Source organism: Polypterus senegalus, chromosome 12 (assembly GCF_016835505.1).
Source record: "Polypterus senegalus isolate Bchr_013 chromosome 12, ASM1683550v1, whole genome shotgun sequence".
NCBI classification, from domain to species: domain Eukaryota; kingdom Metazoa; phylum Chordata; class Cladistia; order Polypteriformes; family Polypteridae; genus Polypterus; species Polypterus senegalus.
The window spans coordinates 165,100,580-165,124,829 of record NC_053165.1 but is presented as its reverse complement, the minus strand read 5'-3'; the positions used below and the strand labels follow the sequence as shown (position 1 = coordinate 165,124,829).

At 48.3% G+C, this 24,250-nt stretch overlaps 2 protein-coding genes across 4 annotated transcripts in view; one reads left to right on the top strand and one right to left on the bottom strand.

Moving 5' to 3' along the window:
• LOC120540153 overlaps window positions 1–3,156 on the top strand; it is a 10,252-nt gene extending 7,096 nt beyond the window's left edge. For both annotated transcript variants that reach the window (XM_039770667.1, XM_039770668.1), the window contains exon 4: window positions 1,841–3,156. In XM_039770667.1, the coding sequence (XP_039626601.1) occupies window positions 1,841–1,989 (149 nt within the window). In that variant the 3' untranslated portion in view covers window positions 1,990–3,156. The remainder of the gene's footprint in view (window positions 1–1,840) is intronic.
• Window positions 297–24,250, bottom strand: LOC120540152. Of its 2 annotated transcripts, none has more exons than XM_039770666.1 (11): window positions 24,021–24,250; window positions 19,070–19,109; window positions 16,297–16,931; window positions 16,053–16,127; window positions 15,575–15,853; window positions 13,331–13,363; window positions 11,934–11,981; window positions 8,661–8,708; window positions 7,448–7,538; window positions 3,388–3,437; window positions 297–727 (listed from the first exon to the last, which is right to left on the bottom strand). In XM_039770666.1, exons 1-11 carry the CDS (start codon window positions 24,040–24,042, stop codon window positions 525–527), a joined length of 1,524 nt encoding a protein of 507 aa, XP_039626600.1. In that variant the 5' UTR covers window positions 24,043–24,250; the 3' UTR covers window positions 297–524. The 2 variants fall into 2 exon arrangements, 1 of the variants encoding a protein (XP_039626600.1); XR_005635762.1 differs by having other exon boundaries at window positions 655–727; window positions 3,388–5,034.

Genomic DNA, 24,250 nt, shown 5'->3' with positions numbered 1-24,250 from the left:
AACAAATGAGCCTGGTGGGCTTAACGGCTTCTTCTTCTGCTCCTAATTCTAATAACTTGAAATCACAACAATAACGGAATAAGAAAACCTTAAAAGCAGAAGTTAAGACGGCACAAAGCCGAGCAGCTACACCGCGTAACTCAAAAGCCTTCAGACCTGCCGTTGATTGTCGTTCCAGTTGTTTCACCCTCTCGGTGGTCCCGACTCGCTCTTAGGGTCTGTGCTACTGGGATCTTTTACTCAAATGAAGAGAAAAAAAAAAAACATCAATAAAGGTGCCCTCCATGGACACATTGTTTTTGTAATTAATTATTTATTGATGTCATAAACAAAAATGAAGGAACCAAAAAAATGGAAAGACCCCCCAGCAAACATCGGTCAAATCATTTGAATCTAATTATAGCAAGAAAGTTCTGTCTGCTATTAACTTACAGGGGTCACCGTCTAGGACTATGAGAGGTTCAAATGAAGCAAACACTAATATGAGTTGAACGCTCGAGATTGGCTCTTACACCACCAGAAAGTCAAACATGATTCTCCTCTAAATGCCCACGATGCCCCTGGCATGAAGAAGGCATGTGATGTGGTGATGATAAGCCAACGGGTGCCTCAGGGGTCTCAGCGCTCTCACGGTTTGTCAGCTCCATCTCGTTCCTTGGCTGTGCTGTGCTGATGCCATTCCTCTCGTTGCCGTTGGCACTTACTGCTATCAATGGCCTGGCACTGCCTGTAAAAAATGGCAATAAGAATGGGTAAGATCTCAAAGAACAACAGTGCAGACCCCCAAAATGAGCCAAAACAAATCACAGTTTACTAAAAATGAGTTGTAACAGCAACCATGAAATAAAAGACATCTGCGTGCCTACCAGTGATGCCCTTCCAGGATGAGGTGCCAGTTCATCACAGAAGAAAGTGAAAAGGAGGTGGGCAGCCAGCACTGAGGGTGGCAGGAGTGGGCAAAGGTTGGGGTTCAAGCTGTGAAGATCTGAACTTGATAATGCAGATGTGTTTCCTCCAACACTGCCAGGGCAGACATCTTAGCTTGACTGGCACCTCCGGATGGGCACAGCGAGGATGAACATGTGCATGAGTGTGCTACAGACTGGCGTAGAGGTTCGTTTTAAAGATGGCGCTCAGAGGACTGACGTGCCAGGAATGTGTCACAAGCAGTGTTGCTTAGCAACAGGAAATACGGCTGGCTAGTTGGGGCACGGCTGCCGTTTGCCACGTTGAGGCCAGTTGTTCTCCCTGGCTCAGTTTATGCTTTGTCTTTTTTTTTTATGTACTTTTTGTTACTTTTGTCCCGTTTCTTTTATTCTTTCCTCTCTGTGTGTGTGCCCCTTGTTCTCCTGCGCTCATTGTATCCACGTATCGAGTTCCTGTATTTTTCTTGCTTCTGTCTTTAGTTCTCGACTGTTGAATTTCACTTCAGATTTTGTGCAGTGCGTTGCCTTTTGAGGACCACCCTGCTGCCTTAGTTTTCTTTACTTGCTTCTCCTTTTCAAATGGTGCCATATTTCTTCTTTAATGGTGATTTTGTTCTGAATTTGTCTTATCAAGCACTTCCTCTTCCCAGAAGGACATTTTTGTGTTTTTGAGACATTTATGATAGATTTTCAACTTTTAAAGCACAAACCCCATTTAGGCCTGTGTAGGCCGAAGCAGGCCAGCAGAGTACTGGACCAGGCTGCCTGAGGTGATGCCTACTTCTGGGCAGGCTGGGCACAGCCCTAGGCCGGTTTAAAGGTCTTTTTAAAGGCCTGGCACCATTTTTCTATTTTTGTGGGTTGCTCTCCGGGCTCAGGTATTTTCATTGCCGTTTTTCTTTTATGTTTTTCAGGTCCTGGAGGTCTTCCTGTTCCACCCCATCCCATAATTTTGTACGTTTTCTTTCTGCTTTTTCCCTTCCTAACCCTCCTCGCCATCATACTCATTTTTATGGTAAAGTATAAAGACATTAAAAAGCAGAAGCCGAGCAGCAGGAGGTGAGCTGGAGGCGAGGCTGCCATGAAGGACTCTCAGGGTCAGGTCATCTTTCTGGTTTTCTTCTTCTGTCTGCTTCTGGTCACTGAACCTTTGATACTTCAAAGTCGAGGAGAGCGCTGGCCTCGCGCAAGTCTTCATTTTTATGTGCCTTCCACCTTAGCCATAGTGGCACATCAAGACCTGCCACCCTGCTTCTCTCACGCCTCAAATGACTAAACTCCACTGCTGGACAGGAGGCCATTGGGCCATCTGGGAATTGGAGGTCCTGCTCCAGACAGGGTAGGAAAGGTGGTCAGAGGGGGTCAAGAGTCCACCTGTTAGTCCTGCAGGCCGGTCACTAGTAGCAGGGGGTGCAGCAAATATACAACATGTGTGCCTGGTCCTTTAAGAAGATGGCTGCACGCCTAGCAAGTGGCCAGGGATGACTCCGAACCTTGGCCATGACCTTGGAGGGGGTCTTGTGCGGCCCCTTTAAAGGAACCTCGTACCCTCAGCTTGGTGACCTTGGAGTCAGAATTGAAGAGGGGGCAAAGGGGTGGAGGAGGACACGCCAGCATTAGGAAGAGGAGGAAGAGGAAGAGGAAGGTAGGCAGGAGACAAAGCTTTGGCGTCGCACCCTGAGTGGCTTAACGTTTGCTGTTTTCCTTTTTATCATAAAAACCGCAGAACATAAATTGAGGGACGTTACGCTCAGATTCCACAACACAGCAGCGAGAGCACATCTGGAGTGCCGTGTGGCTCTGGTCACCATGCTGGATGACAGAAGCTGTGCAGAGGAGGAGCAACCAGGTGCATCATGGGACCCGAGGACATGCCTTACGGTGACAGACTTCGAGAATTCAACCTGCTTAGTCCAAACAGCAGGACAGCATGGGGACCTCGTCCAGATCTTCAAGGTTCTCAAAGGCATTTCAACTTAAGAGAGAGTCACGTACTCGAGGACACCTAGTGGAGACTAAGGGGAGTGCATTTAGGACGGAGCCTTTAAGAGATTACAACGTGAAAGATTTCCAGGTAACTCAGGCCGCTTCTTCAGGCAGGATGTACTCAAAGAGCTGCGGGAATCCGAAACAAACTACCGAGGTGTGGAGTTGAAGCAGGAACCTTGAGAACCTTCCAGAAGGATGTGGAGGAGATGTTGGGACAGCTGAGCTGTCAGCTAAACAAGCGGGCGACGAACGGGCTGAGTGGTCTCCTCTCATTGGTCTGATGTTCTGATGTTCTTTTAATAAATGTTATCTATGTTAGTAGACCTTTGAGGTGTCTGTGGGTCAGTCTGTGTCTGGGGGTGGCGCAAGAGCGTCCCCTTGTGGTCACCACATGAACACACGTGGAAAAGAAATAAAAATACATGAAATGAATTTAACATGGAAAGAGTCCGAGGCCGGGTCCTGTACTCACTGGGGTCTCCACGCTCTGCCATGATGCCATCTGCTCCTGCGCCTTGAACCCTGTAACATGACACACGGTGTTAGCACACGGGCCCCTGACGTGGACATTCAGGACACTCAGTTTATTAAATGACAACATTCGAGTGACAAGATTAACACTGCGACCCAAAAGGTCAGTAAGCGTACACTGTGTGAAAATGAAAGGCGTCATCGGCGCACTCCACCAGCAGGGGGCGTCTGAGTCCTGTCACGGCCACGGTAAGGACATTAACGTCGAAATTACAAACTCAGAGTGCACGCCTTCTCGATGATGAGGTCTACCGTTGTGGTCTGTACGTCTGTCTTGCCGGCGTCTTTGGTAACGACCTCACATCTCGTGTCACAACACAGAAACACCAAAGCTGGCGGGCTGCGTCTCCGACACGGAACCCCCTGCCCTGGCCCTGTGCCCCTCATGCACATCTCACCGTTTTCAAACAGGCTGCACGAACGCGGCCAGGACAGGGACCTTCGTAATCCCACAATACTTTGCAGTGCACTGATGAACCTTTTGAGGAGAACAGAAGAGGGCTGACTTGGAGACTAAAGGACTGCGGCTTGGAGATGCGACTGTACAAGACGAGCTTGGGACCCCCGAGCAGCTAGGTGGCAGTGTTGTGATGTTTCTTCATTTTGCACGAGTTACTCATCTTCGGAGCTGCGGGTATTACGGGATGTATCAGGATTGGAGTTGTGTGGTGTGCCGGTATGGAGAAGGTACTGACAAACCCCAATTTAAAACGCTTCTCTACCAGCGTTATGGCCGTTGTGTCAAGGCCCCCCCCTGTACCACCATCAGAACTCCAAAGTGGACCCCTCCTGTCCATGTAATACACACATATCATCACACGCGAAATAGCAAGGGGGTCCACACACCATCCCGCCCCGCATACTGGCATGCTGGAAACTCCGAGGGGGCACATGCACTTGGTTATGACATGTGGGGTGTGATGATGAAGCACGGAGGTGCATCAGGGTGGGATTATCAAAAAGCTGGTTCGGGGAAGTTGTCTGCCGTTTGCTTTGGCATCCTTTCAGTGCCCATAGTGAGGTACATAAGCTGGTATCAACAGCTGGCTGTCACCCTGAGCACAGACATTCATGGGGGGCTCCTTTAGCTTGAAGAAGCAGCACAACGTCACCATGTGAGCTCGCCAGCCTCAAGGTGAATGGGCAGGGCGGGCGATGGAGATGGAGACTGAGCTGCAACTTGACAATCGTATCTGGATAAGGACTTAACTGGCTAAGGGGTCTCCTCCTGTTAGTCAAAGCTGTGATGTTCTTAGAATGGGAGAGCGAGAGGCACACCGGACATTTCAGCAGCCGATGGAGACTGGGGGGCCCAGCTTGGCGTGACCACCTTGAACTTCACAGAGTGTAGACCACAATTTACAGGTACTTATCTGGGACCACCGTCAAGTCAATGTGACGTCCTCAGAGTCTGAGAAAATGTTATGAAACACCCTTGGAGTCGAGCCCATCCTGGTATTTGGCAACAATTTCACGTATTTGTGCCTGCGGCAATGAAGCTCATAAGGGGATCACCTCAGCCTGCCAGGCACAGTGAGCAATGCCTTCTGTGAAGAGGAGTGCCAGCTGAGGCATTTCTGGGAATCTCCTGGAATGACAATAGCAGCAGAGTGTTGTACCGTGTTTGCCATAGATTGAGAGAGGAGACAGCCGGGTGAAACGACACCTTTCATTGGCTAACTAAATCGATTACAAGCGCAAGCTTTCATGGCAGCTAAGGCTCCTTCATCAGGCGAGGGCTAACCAAGAAACTGAACAATCCTCTCGCGCTTCTTGGCACAGCAAAGTTAACAACCTTTTTGTTCAAATGTTAGCAGAGATGAATTAACGCTGAAAGAAGAGAACAATGAACTAATCAAATGTGGAGATAAGATCACCGTCACTACAGAAAGTCCTGGAAGGTTTCTTTGAAGTGCCTCTGATGTGGTCAGCTGGTCAGTCAGTCAGTCTCTTAGTCCACACATCTGCTCATAAAACTCTCGTCTCAGCTCAGACCATTTTGTAGAAGTTTGTATTCCCAGTCTCCCCACTCCTGTTGGGTCTTGAAATTCCCCGTAAGCACAGCGACCCTCAGATGCTTTATGCTGTGGCCATTACTGTTAACGTGAGCTGCCACCGGAAGATCAGCACTGTTCTGATGGATGTGAAGTCCATGGGAGTTCATTCGCTGGCGCAGTGCCTGACCAGTTACCCCAACATACAGTCCAGTGCTGGGCACCTTATGCACCTGATTAGGTGGCCACATTAGCACATCTGCATGTGAACGGACTCTTTATTGTATGCTCCTGCTGGTAATGTGGTATAGATATGTGCCACACCTGTTCTGTAGGCAGGGAGATGTGCCACCTGCTGCCAAGCCACACATAGAGTAGAGTTTCAGACAATCAGTTGTTTGAGGTTTGGTGGTTGTCTGTATGCATGGAGGGGAAGTTCTGGGAATTCAGTGTATCCGTGTTTGATGAAGTCTGTCCTGAGTTTGCAGTTGTGTGTCCTGATCCACTGAATCTGAGCAAATACGATTGTAACGTATCGCCTGGCTGAAGACGATGGAGTTCTGTATGTGCTTTGGGTGGAGACTGTCATGTCTTAGATATGCCCGTCTGTCTGTTGGTTTGTGAAAAGTAGAGGGCATAAGGGTACCGTCCTTAATGTGAATGGTAGTGTCCAGAACGCTGATTTCTGTTTGTGAATAATTGAAGTTTTATGTTGGGGTGGAATCAGGGCTGGACGTCCTATGGAAGCAAAGAAGGTCTTTTTGGCTTGAGGTCCACATTATGAGAATGTCGTCTATGTAGCGAAGGTAAAGCACTGGTTTTATCGCACATGTTGACAAGAAGTCCTGTTCTAATCCTGCCATGAATAAGTTTGCGTAGTGGGGTGCGAAGCGACATCCCATTGCAGTTCCCATTAGTTGTAAGTGAATGTCCTGACCAAAGAAAACACTTTGTGAGTTAATGTGAATTTTATCAATTGTGTCGCCGGCTCTGTTTGTAAGCCATGTTGCTGCAGGTACGTCTGACAGATCATGAGGGATGTTTGTGTGTAACGTCTCCACATCCACCGTAACAAGGAAGGCTCCCTCAGCTCAGAAATGGTGTCCAGGGCAGCCTGGGTGTGCGACTGGCAAGGGGTCTGAGAATGCGGTCAACCATCCTGAAATATTTTCTGTCAGTGTGTCAATTCCTGAGATTATTGGCCTTCCTGGGTTCCCATTTTTATGGATTTTGGGAAATCTACTGACAAAACCAGACTCTGCAGTGATATGGAAGAATTTTTCAGAAAGCTCAGACTTAAAGAATTCTTCCACAATAAGGAGGCCAGTAATACACAGGAAGCAAGCATGAGCCGATACAAAAATTCCACAAAAAACCCAGATGGACACCAAAATGAATGTGTATTCATTCTGCTAACATTTGAACAAAAAGGTTGTTAACTTTACTGTGCCAAGAAGCGCGAGAGGATTGTTCAGTTTCTTGGTTAGCCCTCGCCTGATGAAGGAGCCTTAGCTGCCATGAAAGCTTGCGCTTGTAATCGATTTAGTTAGCCAATGAGAGGTGTCGTTTCACTGACTGTCTCCTGGAATGACAATGGCTGTGCCGGAGGTAAAGGGCCGGGTGACAGACTCCCAAAGAGAGGAGGCAGTCGTCGTAAGCTGGCCAGGCTGGTGGTCAGCGGGTGTACAAACATCTCATGTGCTTTGCTATTGTTCAGTGGATCAGAGCAGATTGATTTGCAGCTTCAGGGAACTTCCAAGGGAATTTATAACAACGCATGTGGAGGCCAAGGGGATTGGTGGGGTTCTCAGGGGCTGAGGGCTCTGGTGGTCCCACCTTCCTGCCAGTCGCCCCCCTGTGCATTATGATGTGCTCACAAGTGACGTTTATGGATGACCTGGAGCTCAACAAGCCACCTGAACCAGACGTGGCCAGGCCGCAGCCCAGGCCTCATCAACTCGCTTCTCAGAGGGTGACGGGGGGCCATTAATAACAAGCAATACGTACCTCCTCCTCCTCCATTTGATGAAGAGCCATGCTCCAACTGCAACGACGACGATGGAGACTACAACTCCAATTATTATCTTCACTGATGGATCTGAATAAACAAACAACAAAAAAGAAATTTAATAAAAGGCTTCAGTGCCAGAGTGCCACTCTGTCTGGTGGTCTCGCTGCATGGCACTGTCTGTCTGCCCAGGCTCTCCTCCACAGACTCCACTTTCCTCTCCTGCTTTGGGGTTCACTGGAGACCCCCAGCTGATGTGTGTGTGTTAGGAACTGGATCCCCCCCCACCCCTTACTATGTCCACTTATTTGGGGACAAAAGGTACAAGGCCTTAAGGACAAGGGGACTGTAGATGAATCCAACTCTTACGTGGATGGTAAGGTAGCCAAACCAATGGTGGCACAGACAGCTGACTGTCATCACATCAAATAAAATGTCAGCACAGATGTGACGGACAGCTCGCCATTTCCTTTATTATTATCCCAGTCAGAGCTCTGCACAGCCATTTTGAGTGACCATTTTGTTTTTCTCACAGCTGTGACCAAGCGGTCATTGACATCGCCATCCAATTCCCATCACATGACAACTGGGAGCATGACATAAGACGGCTATGGGGGCTTGTGTTAGCCTAACTGCTCATCTGGATTAAAGTGGTAGGGAAGCGGGAGCCCACCTGAGCGATCATCAGACACAAGGCAGGGACAGTCTCTGGGGGGGTGCCAGCCCAGTGCATGGTGACCACACACAAACCAGGGACCCATTAGGCAATGCCAGTCCATCTAACCTGCGGGTCTTTGGACTTTGGGAGGAACTGGGAGAATCAGAAGGAAACCCCTCAAACGCACACACGGGCAGCCCTGGTCTCCATATTGCGAGGCATCCGCCGTGAAGCCTTTCTGTGACTTGAGGAGGGACGTGCAGGAGGTGGCTGGGCTGGGGATGAAGATGTAGAAGGCCAGACGGACTTACTTCAGATTAAAGGCAAATTAAACGGCGCAAGTAAACGGCAGCCATCTGGGGTTGGTGTTGTGATGTAATCCAAAACCAGTGGTGCCCTGGGGGTCTTAGAAATGCCATCTGCATGTCCCCCTGATTGAATAAGAGCAGTGCTTTACTGGATGAGCCTCAGTCTCCGTCTGCACTGTTTGGTGACCCAGTGACCAGGTGGCCCTTCTCTGTCTGCCCGTAAAGCTGCACCAGGCTGGTACTCACCTCCTGGTGGAGGGTCCGGAGTGGGAGTGGGGGATGAAGACATCAGGCCTGTAGGACAAACACAGAGATGGTTAGTCACGTCACATTTGTCACACTTGGTGACACATCTGATGAACTCTGCCTGTTCAGCTGTCTCCCAATGAGACATGGATGCTGTCACCTTGTCATGGTTTGGAGGGTCTTGTTTTATCATTTTATTGAGTTTATTAACAGCATGTAACACTCCATACAAGCAAGTCAAATGAAATCAAACGAACCCTCACCCATGAGAATGAGAGGAAGGTCGACAGACAGAGCAAAACTTTAAGAGTAGGGAAAAATATAAAAAGGGGAGAGAATCGGCGTCCTCAATTTAAACTCTTATTCTAAAATGTCATTGATGAGAGCCTGCCAGGTTTTAAGAAAGTTCTGCGCAGACCCTCTAAGTGACAATTTGATTCATTCCAATTTCAAACAGTAGATGACATCAGTGACCCGCTGACATAACAGAGCAGAGTTAGGATTCTTCTAGTTGGGTAAGACAAGTCTGTGTGCTAATAGTGACGTGAAGGTCATGACAGTTTATTTGTTCTTCTCCACTTTAAGCCCCTCTGTGAGCCCACCAGACACAGCTGTTAGTGGATTAGGAGGGATTGGCACACCAAGGCTGGCATTCAAAGACTTGGGTCCAGAATGATGTTAATGTGGTGCAGGCCCAGAACATGTGGCCCAGTGAGGCTGGAGCTCGATCTCAGCCTGGAAACCTTTTGGACAATTTTAAATGAGAGAGATGAGCTCGACAGATGATTTTAAGTTGAATAATTGAATGCTTTGCACCTACGGAGCTCGAGTGAATTCTGTGCATGGCTGCCTTCCACTCCTTCTCTGAGATGTTGAGTCAGAGATCCTTTTCTGTGTTTATATATTACAGAAATGCTGTCTGAGTCTCCGAGACTGATCAATATCTCTTCTGGAATAGAAGTGGGTGGGAGGCGAGGAAAATCAGGCAGGATTAGTTTAGCAAAGTTTCTAATTTGGAGGTCATGAAAGAAATGTGTGGATGGGAGACTACATTTGGAGTGTAACTGTTCACAGGATATGAAGACGTCGTCCATGTACAGATCTCTAACTGATTTAATCCCAAATGCTTTCCAGACATTAAAAACTGTGTGCGTGTAAGAGGGTGGAAAAAAGTGATTATCATGCAGAGGAGCCACAGATAAAAGCTTCTCGATCCTGAAGTGCTTCCTACATTGGCTCCATATTCTGAGTGAGTGAAGCACAATTGGGTTGTTAGTATATTGGCGTGACTTGTACTTACTGGGGTACAAAGCAAGGACTATAAAGATGTACTGCAGGATTTCACTTCTGTTGAGGACCAAGCCTGTGTGTGCTCATCTATTTGTGTCAATGCCAGGTTTTTATAGCTTGAGTGTTTGTCGCCCTGTAATAAAACTGAAAGACGGTAATAAGTGCTTGGCACAAAGTTTGAGGTAAAATGTTATTGTCTCTAGCTTCTATAAATGTTTCTAATAAAACAGAAGTTAACTTAATTGAGGGTTTCTTATAAAATTCGGCAGGGTAGCCATCAGGGCCTGTTGCTTTCCCGCTTTGAAGTGGCTTTACAGCATCTAGTAATTCTGATAGTTTATCCAATTCCTCTGCAGGGGTGGGGGTGGATTTGTTTCCAATCCTATTTTTTGTAAAAATTGATATATTTGTATGGAGTGGTTACAATAAAATCAATACAATTAAAAAAAGAAAGTGTTTATTTGTGGTATCTGTAATGTATCCAGAAACACATTATGTTGTGTCTTGTCTTCTTTAAGCAGAGCAGATTATAAGGACTTGTAGTAATCTCTAAATGTGTGCATTATATTTTTATGGTCAATAATTTTGTCTCCGTCTGTGTTGGTGGTTGCTGGGATTGCATTGTGAACTTCCTGCTTGTGGATTTGTTGAGCTAAGAGCTTATTAGCTTTCTCTCTGTGTTCACAGTAATGATGTCTTGATTTAAAAATGAGTTGTTCTGTTTCTTTAGTTACCAAAAGGTTGAGTTCTGAATGCAAAGCCTTTCATTTCCTATGAAGTACCTCATTTGGACACCTGGCATGTTCTTCATCTATTCTGGTAATCTCACTGATTAGCTCTGAGGCCTTCTTGGTTTCCAATTTATTTTTCTGGTAAAGATAAGAAATAATCTGTCTCTTAAGAAAGCCTTCAGAGTTTCTCCGAGTATTCCAGCAGAGACCTCTGAGGATGTATTTGTCTAAAAAAAAAAAAAAACATTTGCTTGGATAGAAATTCTGTAGAGTTCTCACCTGCTAATAAAAGTGGATCAAGACGCCAGCTGTGAGAAGAGTATGTGGGGCATAGTGACTTGACCACCAGGATCAAAGGGGCGTGGTCAGAGATAACAATAGCATTGTACTTACAAGATTTAATCATAGACAAGAGATTGTTATCTATAAAGAAATAATGAATTCCTGAGTAGCAGTGATGCACTGGTGAGTAGAAGGAATGGGCTCTTGAGTTTGGGTGTAGAAATCTCCAAAGCGTCTGATAAGTTATGGTCAGTTACTAAGTGTATAATTGTCTTTATAGTATTAGACGTCATCACCCCTGTGGCAGCAGACCTATGGAGGTCTGGATTTCAAACACAATTAAAGTCCCCAGCCATTATAAGTTTACGAGTATTCACATTTGGGACGGATGCAAATACGTTTTGGATGAAGTCTCTGTCATCCACATTGGATGTGTAGATATTTACAAAATCACTTTACAGTTAAATAAATTACCCCTGATGATCGCATATCTCCCTTCATTACCAGATAGAACAATCTCATTTGTAGCATCAGATGTAGTATGTATAAGAATTCCCACTCCTCTAGTTTTGTTTGTAAAGCTGGAATGGACTATTTGGCCAGTCCAGTCTTTGTGCAGCTGAAACTGATCCTTACTTAATAAGTGCGTCTCCTGTAAAATACTATTTTAGTGTTTAGACCTGTCAGGTGAGAGAATACTTTCTTTCTCTTTAATTCATGATTGAGACCTTTAACATTCCAGCTGACAAAGTTAACTGTTTGGTGACGGAGGCGTTGATTCTGAACTTTGGTTGTTATTTTGTAGTCTTAACTGAGAATAAGACAGCTTTGACCTTAATTTCCATTTTTCCAGGAGTTATTACCATGAAGCCTATCGCTATGTTGGCACTTACAATTATAAGGATTAAGAGGATAGATTAGATATAGTTGACTCCCCAGTCCGCCCAGTTTGTACCAGGCTGGTACTCACCTTGTGCCGTAGGTTCCGGAGAGGGAGCGGAGGGTGAAGATGTCAGGCCTGTAGGACAAACACAGAGGTGGTTAGTCACTCCACATTTTTCACATTTGGTGACACATCTGATGAACTCTGCGGTTCAGCTGGCTCACACTGAGAGAGGAATGCTGTCACCTTGCCATGGTTTGGAGGGTCCTTCTTAGGGTGGTGGTGGGCACAGTAGTTAGCAGTACAGCCTTGCACATGGCTGGCATGTCAGGATGGAATCCCATGCCCAGAAGTTGTCTGTGTGGGACTCCAGAGTTCACCCCACATTGAGGTTAAGTGAATGGGCACACAATGAGTGGGCTCTGTGACAGACTGGTGGTCTGTCTAGGGATTGGTCCAGCCTTGTGCTCAAAGCTGCTCATGGCCTTGACGTGGAGTGGCACCCAGTCTGGTTTGCTGCCCTGTGCCCAGAGACTGAGTTTCAGTAAGTGAAGGTCGAGTTACGTTATTGTGGTGCGTCATGCTAGGTTTTGTTCAGTTATGGCCGTGAAGTCCAAGAATGTGCCATGCTGGGCCGGCAACATCACTTCAAGTGAGGCCAGAGGATCGACAGCCGGGTGGGCTCAGTTATGGGAGGCCCTCTGGACCTGCTGGAAGGAGTGGTGGGGCAAAAAATGAAGACCCAACAGAGTGCCATTATGGACAATGCCACACGTCCTCTCTGTGACACACCAGCATGGAGGTCTTTCAGCCAAGAGACGTGTGTTAAGAAATATCATTGGGGCTCCTTTATACCAACAGGCCTTTATAGCGCCTCACTGTGCCCACTTCTGCTGTTGTGTGCGATTCTGGTGTGTAGTTGAGCTGCACGGTGCTCTTTGGTAGAATATTTATTGGACTTCTGTGAAAATGTCAACTTCTCCAAATAAAACATCATCTGTCTAACTATGTCTTATATAGCGCCTTTCATTTCTATCTTTGTCTTATATAGCGCCTTTCACATCTGTCTATGTCTTAGATAGCGCTTTTCACGTTGCCCTCAATTATGCATCTCCTCATCTCTTACGCCGTTTGCTGTCGTGTTACGTTAAGCTTCTACAGGTCACTCTTGGTGACATCTCCTATTGTATGGAGGGGTGTGCTTGTTAAATGTATAAAGCATTAATGATAAGTCAATATACCAAATCATGGAAACACATGGGTTAATATCCAACGAGGAAGAAGCCCACTCGCCCTTTCCTTCAGAACACATTTAGACCTTCTTGGAGTGCCTTCACCCAAGTCCGGGCTCCGTGTGTCCACATTCTTAACCACAAAAAGCCCCCCAGATCTCCGCAGTTAGCAACTTTAAAGTTCAGCTTCTTTTTCCAGAGGTGTTTGTCATTTTGTCAAACAAATTTAAAAATAAAAGAAAGTCAACTTACCCCCTCCTCCTTGCCTTGGTTTCGGTTTGCAATCTGAAATAAAGTGACAAAGCACAAAATCTGAATGTCATGGCCCCCGATAACACAATGTGACGTGTCAATGCAATGCCAGGGAGAAACGTTATTGAGGGCAGTGTCCACCAGGGGGCGCTGTGCACCGCAGGATGGAGACCTGTGTGCTTAGGGTTTTAAATTGGGGGAATGCTGAAACCCCCCACAAGGAGTTGCTCGTCCCCCTGCACCCAACGCTGCACTCTTTCCTTTCGGCTTCTTCTGTTTCTCCATCTGCTCACCGAGTCTGCCGGGTGGACCTTTTAAGCTCAGGCTGCCCCATTAAGGGCTCTGGTTGAGGTGAAGCTCGTGTTTTTAACGCAGTATTGACCTCCCCAGCCGGGCAGATGATTTCCAGCTCTTGAGTATACTGAGTGTGTGTCTGCCTCCTCATTTGGGGTCCGGCTGGGCTACTTGTATTGTACTGCTGGGAATGGGGCCTGCGTCTTATGGTGGGAATGGAGTCGGAGTTACTGGCTCCTCTCGGACTCTGACATTGGGCTAATGCAGCTGAAGACCCTCATGTTCCAGTAGGCCTAGTGATCGGCTTAATCTTGGAGATGCAGCCCCCTTGCCTCTAAGCTCCGTCTTGTAAATGCAGCTTTTCGTGTTCCCCATCATGGTGACACTCGTTTCAGTTTGTGTATTTGGACTCGAGGTGTGCCAGGCTTGGTGAATTGAGTGGGAGACGCCATTAGAGAGGACTCGACATGCCTGTCGCTAACTTACAGTGCTAAACGCTGGCAAGGAAAGCGTATTGTTCTACATTTATTTATAAAGAGAACTATTTTATTTCCTTTTTTTTTGTATATGTGTGCAGTTAAACGTTACTTTCTGTAGGACAGAGGACTGCTGCCTGCCGATGACCTGATCTTGAGCTCCTTCCACGGTCCACGACTACAATGTTGTTTCTTACCCAAGTCTTCCTAAGCTCAGCCATTTCTGTTCACAGTCAGGACAGCCAAGAGGACCACCAGGATCTGCAGATGAGCTTTAATGAAAGACGCAGCTGCAGAACTGCACCAGGGGGGCCTCGATGAAGAGAAGTAAAAAGAAATCTAGAACAAATGGTGGGCTTCAGCTAACATTGGCAAGGGTGGCATAAAGGTGGTCTTGTTTTGTTTAAACTGGTGCCTTCTTATAATTGAGCCTTTTAGAGCATGAGACCCCCAACACCTGGTGCCCACTACTGAGGTCGGTTTGAGCCTCACTCTGGTGCCGCCAATCTGTCATTCACACTTCTTATTAGTTGACTATTTAGCTGACACTTTTATACACGGTGACATTTGACATACAATTGGTTGCATTTCCTTTGTTCTTCCAAGTTGGGCCCACGGTGGGTGAAGTCGTTTGCTGAGGGTCACACACGGGTGTCAGTAGTGGGATCTGCAGCCTTGGCCACTGTATCACACTGCAGTGACAGTCTCATCACTGACACTAAAGGACCAAAAGACAGCAAGCAAGATGGCAAACTGCACAGATATGAAATGGAGGAAGGCCCTCGTCAAATACACGTCGTCACTGCGACATCACTGACGTGTTTCTATTCCTGATGATTATGTAGAGGCTGAGAGTGAAAGAAAGAAGCCACCAGAGGACTACTGAGTCTATAGGGAGACACTGGTCCAAATGCTATGAAATAGCAGACCTAACGCTGCTTGGATGGGCACGTCCTACCACTCTAAACCAACGTGCGTCACGAGATGGGCACTTTGGACCATTCACACAATGGAGCACACCAGCTGGGGACAAATGATTACACTTCTCAGGTGTGCTTTTCTTTCTTTCTTTCCATATCTGTCTATTATATAGTGCCTTTCACATTTATCTATCTACCTTTGTCATGCATGTGCACCTGGGGATTACCATCCTGGCTCTGGCAAGGTAAGCAGTCCCACCCCAGGACGGAGGGGGCGCTGATGCTAACAGTGTCGCCCCTTTCCTCAGCTGCCTCGATGTCCCACCCAAAGAAGAAGCTTAGCACCGCCCCTGCCCCTCTGAGAAGACTCCGCCCCTTCCAGCTCCATTAATAATATAAAAGCCAGAGCAGCAGGGAGCCTGGCGTCAGGAGCTGTTTGTTCACAGGGGTGACAGACACAGGTGACAGCACTGCCATCACTATGTCCTCACTTATGTGACAGTTCTTTTCAGATAGTAGACTATCAAGGAGTGACAATGTGACAATGTGCTCACCCACAATCTTGATCTCCATTCCTGTGAAGTAGTCCACCTCCAGCTCAATGAGCCCGCTGTCCTCTTCAGATGCGTTGTTTATGATGTACACAAGGTTCCCGTCCTCCTGGCACAGACCTGTGCCATCTTTCATGCACTTGGCACTTCCATGGCTACACTGTGTAATGTTTTCAGGTGACACATGGCACAGGACCTTGTCATTCCTGTACAGTGTTACAGCATGTTGGAGGCCCAAGGCTGCTGAAAGAAACGTCACCCTGTGGGGCTTACCTGCACAGGCTGAAGTGAATGAAGAGAAGGACAAAGAAAAGTTACGGATTGTGTTGGTCACAAGAGGCGCCACATTGAGGACTTTCTACTGTCTGCGAGATGCCCACCCACCTGCTTGCCCCTTCATTCTCAAGGATTTACTTTGAACATCGGCTCCCCAATGCCACACTCTGCCCACAGCCTCCATATTTAAACCTCAGCCACTTACCCGGCTCGGTGGAACTGGGGTCCACACCCTGAATCGTCACCAGGCAGAGGAGACACAGAACGAGCCACGCCACACCTTGGGGGAGAGAAGAAGACAAAAGAGAAGATAAATGAGGTCTCCATGAGCAGCTGAGCAAAGACCACTCTGACTTGGCCCTTCTTAACACCCCCAGATGATGGACATTGCAGAGGTGGGCTGCACTGCAGGCCCATTTGGGTGGCGCTCTCTCTGATGTTTTACTTACCACGGGGATGCCAGGATCTCTGTGGTGCCATCGCTCTTTCTTTTTTCATCTTGGTGGAGATCTTCTTAGGTGCTCTGGACCTCCTTGTCCTGCGTTTCTTCTTCTTTTCTTCACAAACGCCTGGTATGGTGGGCAGCGACCCATTGTGGCCCACTTCTCTGCTGTTGCCTGCCCTCTTACGTGTGGGGTGGCGCCGTCTGACTTTTACGTCCCGTGCCGCGGAGTTCAGATTTTCCTGTCCTGCTCTTCTCTTGCTGTAATGGAGCTTCGCTTTGTCCTCGGCATGGGGGGCTCTGATCAGCGGCTCCTGTGCACGGCTCTCGTCTTCCAGGCTCCTCAGAGGCTGATCCTCAGGTGGCAGCGACACAAGCTTGGCAGGATCAGGGAGGTCAACGGGTAGCTTTACATCCACCAGGTCTTCACTTGAACTTGGCACAAGTTTGAAAAGGTGAGGGGGGGCATATGCGGGCAAAGGTGAGCCCACCGACTCCTCTGAGAAGGATGAGCGCCTGCCGCCATAGAACGCACTGCTGGACGAATCCCCATCACGAATGACTTGGCAGCTGCTTTGCTTTTCCAGGACCGGGCAGCTTTCTTGTACTGGGAAACTGAGAAATTCCTGGTGTTCTGGAGCGCTGAATGACAACAACAAAAAAAAAGAAAGAGTGACAAATGGTGGCCTCGTGCGGCTAATCAGGGCCTGTGACTTATAAGGGGAGTGCCCTCTGGGGGTCCGGATGCTTCATTTTGCACCACTCGGCAATGCTAACAGAGGTCTTTACTTTAAAACACACACACACACAAGACGAGGGAGTGTTTGGGGGGCTCGAGCCCCGGAAGGCTGTGCCTTTATTTAAAACTAAAAGCGCATTTGAGGTGGAGGTCCGCAGACAGGGGTGGAACATGTCAGGGCCGTGTCGTCAAAAATGGGGACCAAGGCCAGCAGGAGGTGACAGTTGGAGTGGCAGAGGAGGACGCCCCAGAGGACCCTTGACCACCCTGACTCGAGAAGCCCTGCCCCTTTGTGGCCCTTCTACCCGACATGATGGACCCACCCGAGTGGAAGCAGCCCGTGATGGCCGTGGAAGCCGTGGTTTGGACCAGGTGGCCCCTGCATTGATCGATTTTCTGGGGGCAGAATTGACCAGGACATCTCTGCTGGCCCCTCTAACTGCTCTGGTCTCTGATTGCTACAACGTCCATATTTGACATCCTGTCACGTGTGCCCCCAGCTTAAGGGCTCTGGTGGTGGTCGTTACCCGCCAGGCCAGGGGTTGGCACTGTGTTCTAATGCCTTCTCTTTATGTGGCACTGAAGACTGGCAGCCACTGCTTTGGTGACATCACTTCCGTGTCACTTCCTGCCTCATGAACAGGAAATCGGCCATCTTGTGTCAGTTCAATTGAGTACACATTTATTACACTTTCTTTCTAGTTTTTATCTAATTATGCGGTGTCACCAAGGTGGTGCCCCCTCTTTATCTTTCTTGGTGTCCCCTTTTAAATTATACTCACTGTGAGGGACAGCCGGGATAACTGCATTATGGAGGGAGCGTTATCTCCCCCGGAGTGCTAGATGGCAGCCCCCCCCCCTGGGTGCCACGGTTTCCAACAGGGCATCATGGGAATCGGAGTTCTGTGACTCAGCCCTGTTGGGTGCATTGGGCACCACCAGGGGGTGCTGTGGGGACTGGGGAGGCCCACTTCATGGCTTTAGGGACACCAGAAGTGCTTTTCAGGGCTCACTACTCAGAGAGCCAGAGAGAGAGAGAGAAACCGAGGAAGAGGAAGAGAGAAGAGCATTGGTGGGAATCGACTGGAAAGCGTTTCCCACAGCTGAAGAGAAGCCATGTGTGTTGCTGGGCTTGTGCCCTGAGTGCGTCTGCATCAGGTTTGGGGAGCTGGAGTGCCCCCCGCAGGCCACAATACATACATAAAAGAATCATACAGTCCGATTGGGGGTCTTCACAGGACATTGCCCACCCTGATTTGTCTGACTTCCAAATATCTCAAAATGCGTTTCTTTACATTTTCAGGTATCCGCAATATTCTCGATTGCATTTCAAGGCCCCTCTAAGTGACTTTGTGCAAATCTAAAATTCATTTGGAGTGTCACGTCCAGCAAGACCACCCGTTCTTTAATTCATATAAACTCACTGTAATACTGCTGAGGACTTTGATTTTTATTGCATCTTCTTTAACCCCAGTTGGCTTTATAAAGGAGAAGATGAAGAGCAGTGGAGCACATGCCACTGGCATGTGTGGGTGGCCATGACGCTCAATGACCTGCCACCACCACAATGACATCCCTTCTGCAGGACCACCAGGACACTTGAACGACAGCTGAGTGAGGGAAGTCTCAGAGTCATGAGCGCCGCTTTGTGGTGACAAGTAGTAGTGCGGGTGGTAAAGCGCAGCAGTGACTGGTGGGTTTTGAACCCGACCTGAACGTGACGTGAAAACCAGCAAAATGAACTCAAGATGAGACGTAATGAAAGCGGGCACAAGTGCTTCCTGTTCACACGAGACCACCGGGAAGTCATTTCTCAATCGCATCCAAAGAGAGTAAAGAGTGAGAAGTTAAAACATCTCACAGAAACACTCAAGAGCGGCTCGGCATTGGTGGTCTCCACACAGACCTGGCGTCCTGGTGTTGTGTGGCAGCCTCATGTCATCGCCAAGCACAAGTTAAAGTCCACAATTCCTCAGCCGCCGTTGATACAATAAATGACCAGGCAAATAAAGAGCTAAGACAAAAGAAAGAGTCAACTCACCTCTGTGGAACAGAAGACCCCTGAAGACCCTCTCCAGCACCTGTGGGAATCAAACAGCAGAGCTCTTAGAACAAGTAAGGAGGAATGATGAGAATTAGAACTCCGCCCTAAGATGGTTCTTGGCCACGCCCCCATCACCACAGACAGTGCCCCGTTATGCTAATTCCCCAGCAGTCACGTGACCCCACATCGACTCCCACTATCTTTAATGCCACTTGCTGGCCCTTTACTGGGCTGCGTGGTTCCTCGTAGCTCCAAAGTGCCACTTCATCTTGGGACGGGGGTTTGCAAAACCCCCCAAGATGTGGAATAAACGGAAATCTTGAATGTGTGGTAGGCCACCAGCAGGAGAGGAGGAGGGTGGGAGCTGGCACCCACCACACAACAAACCACCCGTATTGGGACTGATTGCGGCGGGTGCCAGTTCTGCCAGCAACACCCAAGTTTTCCCAGTGAGTTGGAGGACCTGGAATCAGAGCTGGATGCAGATGAACGTCATACGGTGGGCACAGCACATGCAGGACATAAGAGATGAAGAAACTGTGGACTCAGCCCGAGCTGCTGGACGTATGCAGTGAGGGTCCCTTAAAGTCGCGACTCACCTGGACTACTTCACACTTCGGTTACCATCTCATCCTGGTTATTTACTTTCATTTAAATCAATTAATGGTTCTTACTGGACCCTTCATGTGGATGGGTCTTTTGGAAACTAAAAATGGCTGCCCTATGGCATTGCCCTGAAGAAGCACTCTGGCACCTTCATTTTTAAGAGGGCAGTCTGTCGCTTGTCCCTTTCTGAAGACCCTCACGGTGCTTCTGCTCTACATTTGACATCCTCTGCCTCCTTTGGATTCTGCCAGTGCTTTTTGTTGTTTTGCCAGGCAGTGTGCCCGACACCTGTGCCATCTTTAACCAAGCTACTCCTGGGCCTACCTATTGTTCCTTCTGATGTGCACAACGCTTGATCAGACTCGACTCTACAATGTCCTTCTGGGGTCTTCTTCATGCCTCCAAGAGGGCAGCATGCCAGTTGGCATGTGTATTCCAGTTTACAGGTGTGCCCAGTCCTGGCCCACTGAACAATGAAGGTAAATGTAAAAAAAAACTTGGAGCCCAAGAATATCAGATGGGGTCTGTCACAACATCCCATGTATGGCGTTTAAGTCACCTGGCGGGCATTGTCATTGCAGAATTCCCTGGCACAGAGTCAGAGTTACAACACAGGTGAAGAAAAGGAAGCGCGCCACCTAAGTCCTCTGGCACTTCTACACACGCCTTGCCGTCATTCCTGTGCCCGACTGTATGCACTTCAGTTTTTCTACATGTTGTACGTTCAAGTCTTGTATTTTAGGTTGTGAAATACTCTTAGCACGATTGTGGTGGTGCCAATGTGCCACCATCTTTACTGTTTTCTTATTGACCATTGCCAAGTGCAGTTACTACGTCTAACATAGGCGCCATATGCTGAAGTCGTGGCGACATGCAGGGATTGGCATCTTGCAAGTTCATTTCATTTTTGACGCCGGGACTAACCTGCCCTCAAATGTTTCACTTTCTGCTCTTTTTCTTAATTTACAAGTGGCTTTGCCAATCATTGCCCGCTTTACCGTGCCCTTTTTTTTTTTTTTTTTAATTTGCCTCCTACTTGCATTTTTTTCCATCTAAAATCCTTCTGTCATTAGAACTTGGGCAGGAAGATGTTTTAGGCATGGAAGACAGAAGTTTTGAGGTCAGGGAGTTCTGCGGGCTAATCAATGGCATTGGGGACATGCCGCGTGTGATGGGCACATTCAACGGGACGACACACACGCTGTATCTTTACATTTAAAACTGGTGCCAGGCCAGTGAAGTAGCGGACTCGGGGGCACATTGGGAGGCAGCCAGTGAACTGTCACTGTGATGTGCCATTTGTGTTTCTTAAACGTCCCCTCACTTTAAATGGGATGCCAGGCCAACACATTGGGCCATCACTGGTGACTCTGGTCTTGTCCTTTAGGTGTGTGTCTAGCAGGGGGTGCTTTCTGCCTGGGACCCTGTTCTCATTGCTTGAACCTCAATATGAATACCCCTTCAGTAGCCATGGTGGGCATATCAAGGCGAGAGAAGTGGTGCGTGTGGGGGGGTTAGGGCTTTAAAATATCACCGTCACCCCGAATACACAGCGAGTGCAGTGACATCAATTCAAAACGCCATCGGAGCGGTGCAGTCATCATCCGGCTCTTCACTGGGGGGTCGTTGATGAGTGCAGTCGATCCGCTGGCAGTGAGGGGTCTGGTTGTTGGCACAGTGTTGATGTCACATCTGTGCCAGTGCTCTTCTGCCTTGAGGGGTCTGGCGAGGCCTTAACTAAGCACAATCAGTGCACTATAAGTGATGAAGAGCAGGTGACCGGGGGGACTGGACTCAGCCCTGAAAGACCCCAATACAGGGGGGCAGAGCAGCTGCTCTAATCACACGAGGCCCCTGCCTGAAAGAACTGTCCTCGCGCCCGCTACATTCAATTTCATAAGACGCACAAATCACAATCTCCAGATGTTCACCGGTCACCCCCAGCAGGGCCAGCCAACCTAACGAGTGTGCAGAAGGACCCACCGGAGTGAGGGGAGAACACACAGACGGCGCGGGACGGGACGGAGGACCTGCCTGTGACAAGTGCCGGGTGCCCAGGGTGGCCTTGAATTCATGGCTACGGTCATATCGGTGAGCGCATTCTCTCCTGTGGATACGCACACCCGGTACACCGGACGGCACTCGTACAGATACGCTACACCGGATGGGCTTCAAGTGTTTTTCCCGTTCTATTTGTTTTTTTATGTCATAACGCAAACACAGCGCCTGTGGGTCTCACACACCGAGGGTCGCGCCTGTGGTCTCATTAACTAAACTTTCTAACACGACGGCGCTTTGCTAAAAATCCTCCAGAGGTCGCGTGAACGCAACGAACTGAAGCTGAAAAACGACCGGAGGGGACTGCGCCGAGCTCGGGGTCTGCGGGGTCTGCCGGATCACCGCGCGGCTTCACGTTCAACTCCCACTGCCCGGCAGCGCTCCGCGGACCCTCAAAGCAGAATTTTCTCGATGCGCACCTGAGTTACAACGAGTTCCTAGTTTAGTTTTACAAACACGACCACCGCATTTGCGCATCAAGCCCGGCCCGCTCCATTGCATTGGGGTCTGAAGGACCCTCCACATTTGGAGAGAAAGTTCCAGACTTCTCCGAAACTGATGATTTGATTGCGTTTCTGAATTCATCCAGGTGTGAATTGACTCATTTTATCATATTAAAATAACAGACTTCAAATATATTTAGTGCACACAACATGTTAGTTTAAGTACGATTTACTTAATTTATTTAGGTTGAAAAACGTGAAATAAAAAAAATTTAATCAAATGCCCAAATGTCATTTTTTCATTGTAGTCAACTCTACTAAAAATACTTGAGGTGGTACAACTGAAAAACAACTGGCAATCAAATAAATATAAATAATAATAATAATAATAATAAAATAATAATAATAATAATAATAATAATAATAATAGTAATAATAATAATAATAATAATACGGTGGCGCAGTGAGAAGCGCTGCTGCCTCGCAATTAGGAGACCCGTCTGGGTTCGCGTCCCTGTGTGGAGTTTGCTTGTTCTCCCCGTGTCTGCGTGCGTTTCCTCCGACAGTCCAAAGACAAGCAGGTTAGGTGCATGGCAATCCCAAATTGTCCCTGGTGTGTGCTTTGTGCGCGTGTGTGCCCTGCGGTAGGCTGGCGCCCTGCCCGGGATTTGTTTCCTGCCTTGCACCCTGTGTTGGCTGGGATTGACTCCAGCAGACCCTGTCGTTAGGATATAGCCGGATGGAGAATAATAATATTAAGTGCCACCACTTACCTTAAAAAATGAACATTTCCAAAAATCACTTTTTTCCCCCCATCAGTGTAGGGGCTTTGATTCAATGTAGATGTGTTTCCGCCCCCACCCCGTAACCCCCCCATGTCTGTGTGACGGTCTGCTGTCCTCGCAAGCGGTGCGAATGCAGCCAAGTAGATGTCGCCACAAAGCGGAGTAAAATGGGCGTCACATATCATTTGCCTCGCAGACCGGTGTTCTTGTCTCGGGGGCTCCCTGTGTGGGGTCTTCGTGTTCTCCAGCGCTGCCGTTTCTTTCACTCACGTGCGTGTGTGTGTGTGCGTGTGTGTGTGTGTGTGTGTGTTAGTGTGCACGCGGCCTACCCGGGTCGTATTCCTGCCTTAGGCCCGATGCCTATCGGGATAGGCTGCAGGTGCTCAGCGACCCTGCCCGGGGTAGACGGCTGAGAAGATGGGTGCGGATGCCAACAGTGATTGTAAATCGAAGGCACCTATGAAACGTCTTTTCTTTTTTTTTCTTATTCAAAACGTTAGATTTTGGATTCGTAAGGCTGAGAGTTCCAACGCCCATTTCTGAGACGCTCCTTCCAGCGGTGTGTCGCCACAGGACGCGGCCGGGAGCATCGGCTAAAGCCGGGGGTGCGCGCGGGGGCCTCGCGTTACTTACTCGCTCACTGCCGGTTGCCCCCGTTTGCTCGACTTTTTAATGTGGGAGGAGATCGAGACGACACCGGCAGAAATCCTATATTCCTATACGGATCGTGGGAAAACTTTATAGTTTTGCACAAACTGAGAAGATGGGAAACAATCGGCCATTTTTGAGTAAACGGATATCGAAAGTAAACATCAAATTAACAATACGATTCTTTGTCCGCTGATCTTCTAAATAATAATGTTAATAAGGCAGCGGTTATTTCAAAGAAGGCAGCGATGCAGCTCCGTAGTTTTTCCTTAAAAAATCCAAGCAAGTGCACGAAGTCGTGGCGTCTGAAACACGCGAGCTGCAGGACGAAAGCGTCCAACGTGCACCCGAACAAGAATCAGGAGAAAAGTAAACGAAGGAATTCGTTAAAATGAAGCGACGAGTTACCTGATCGTGCACTTTTGTCCATTTCTGACGACCCCCCGCGGTTCCACAGCAGCTCCCCGAGACTTCGTCCCGATCGCGAGTTCGGCTGTCAATCGTCTTTAATGGAAATCACAAGCGGCGACTGGAAGTTAGAAAAGCAGAACTTCTGGCGGTCCGATAGGCCCGTTAGGTATGAAGACCCTCACTGAATGAAGTGTACAGACGAGCCGGCTCTCAAAATACCGCTGGCA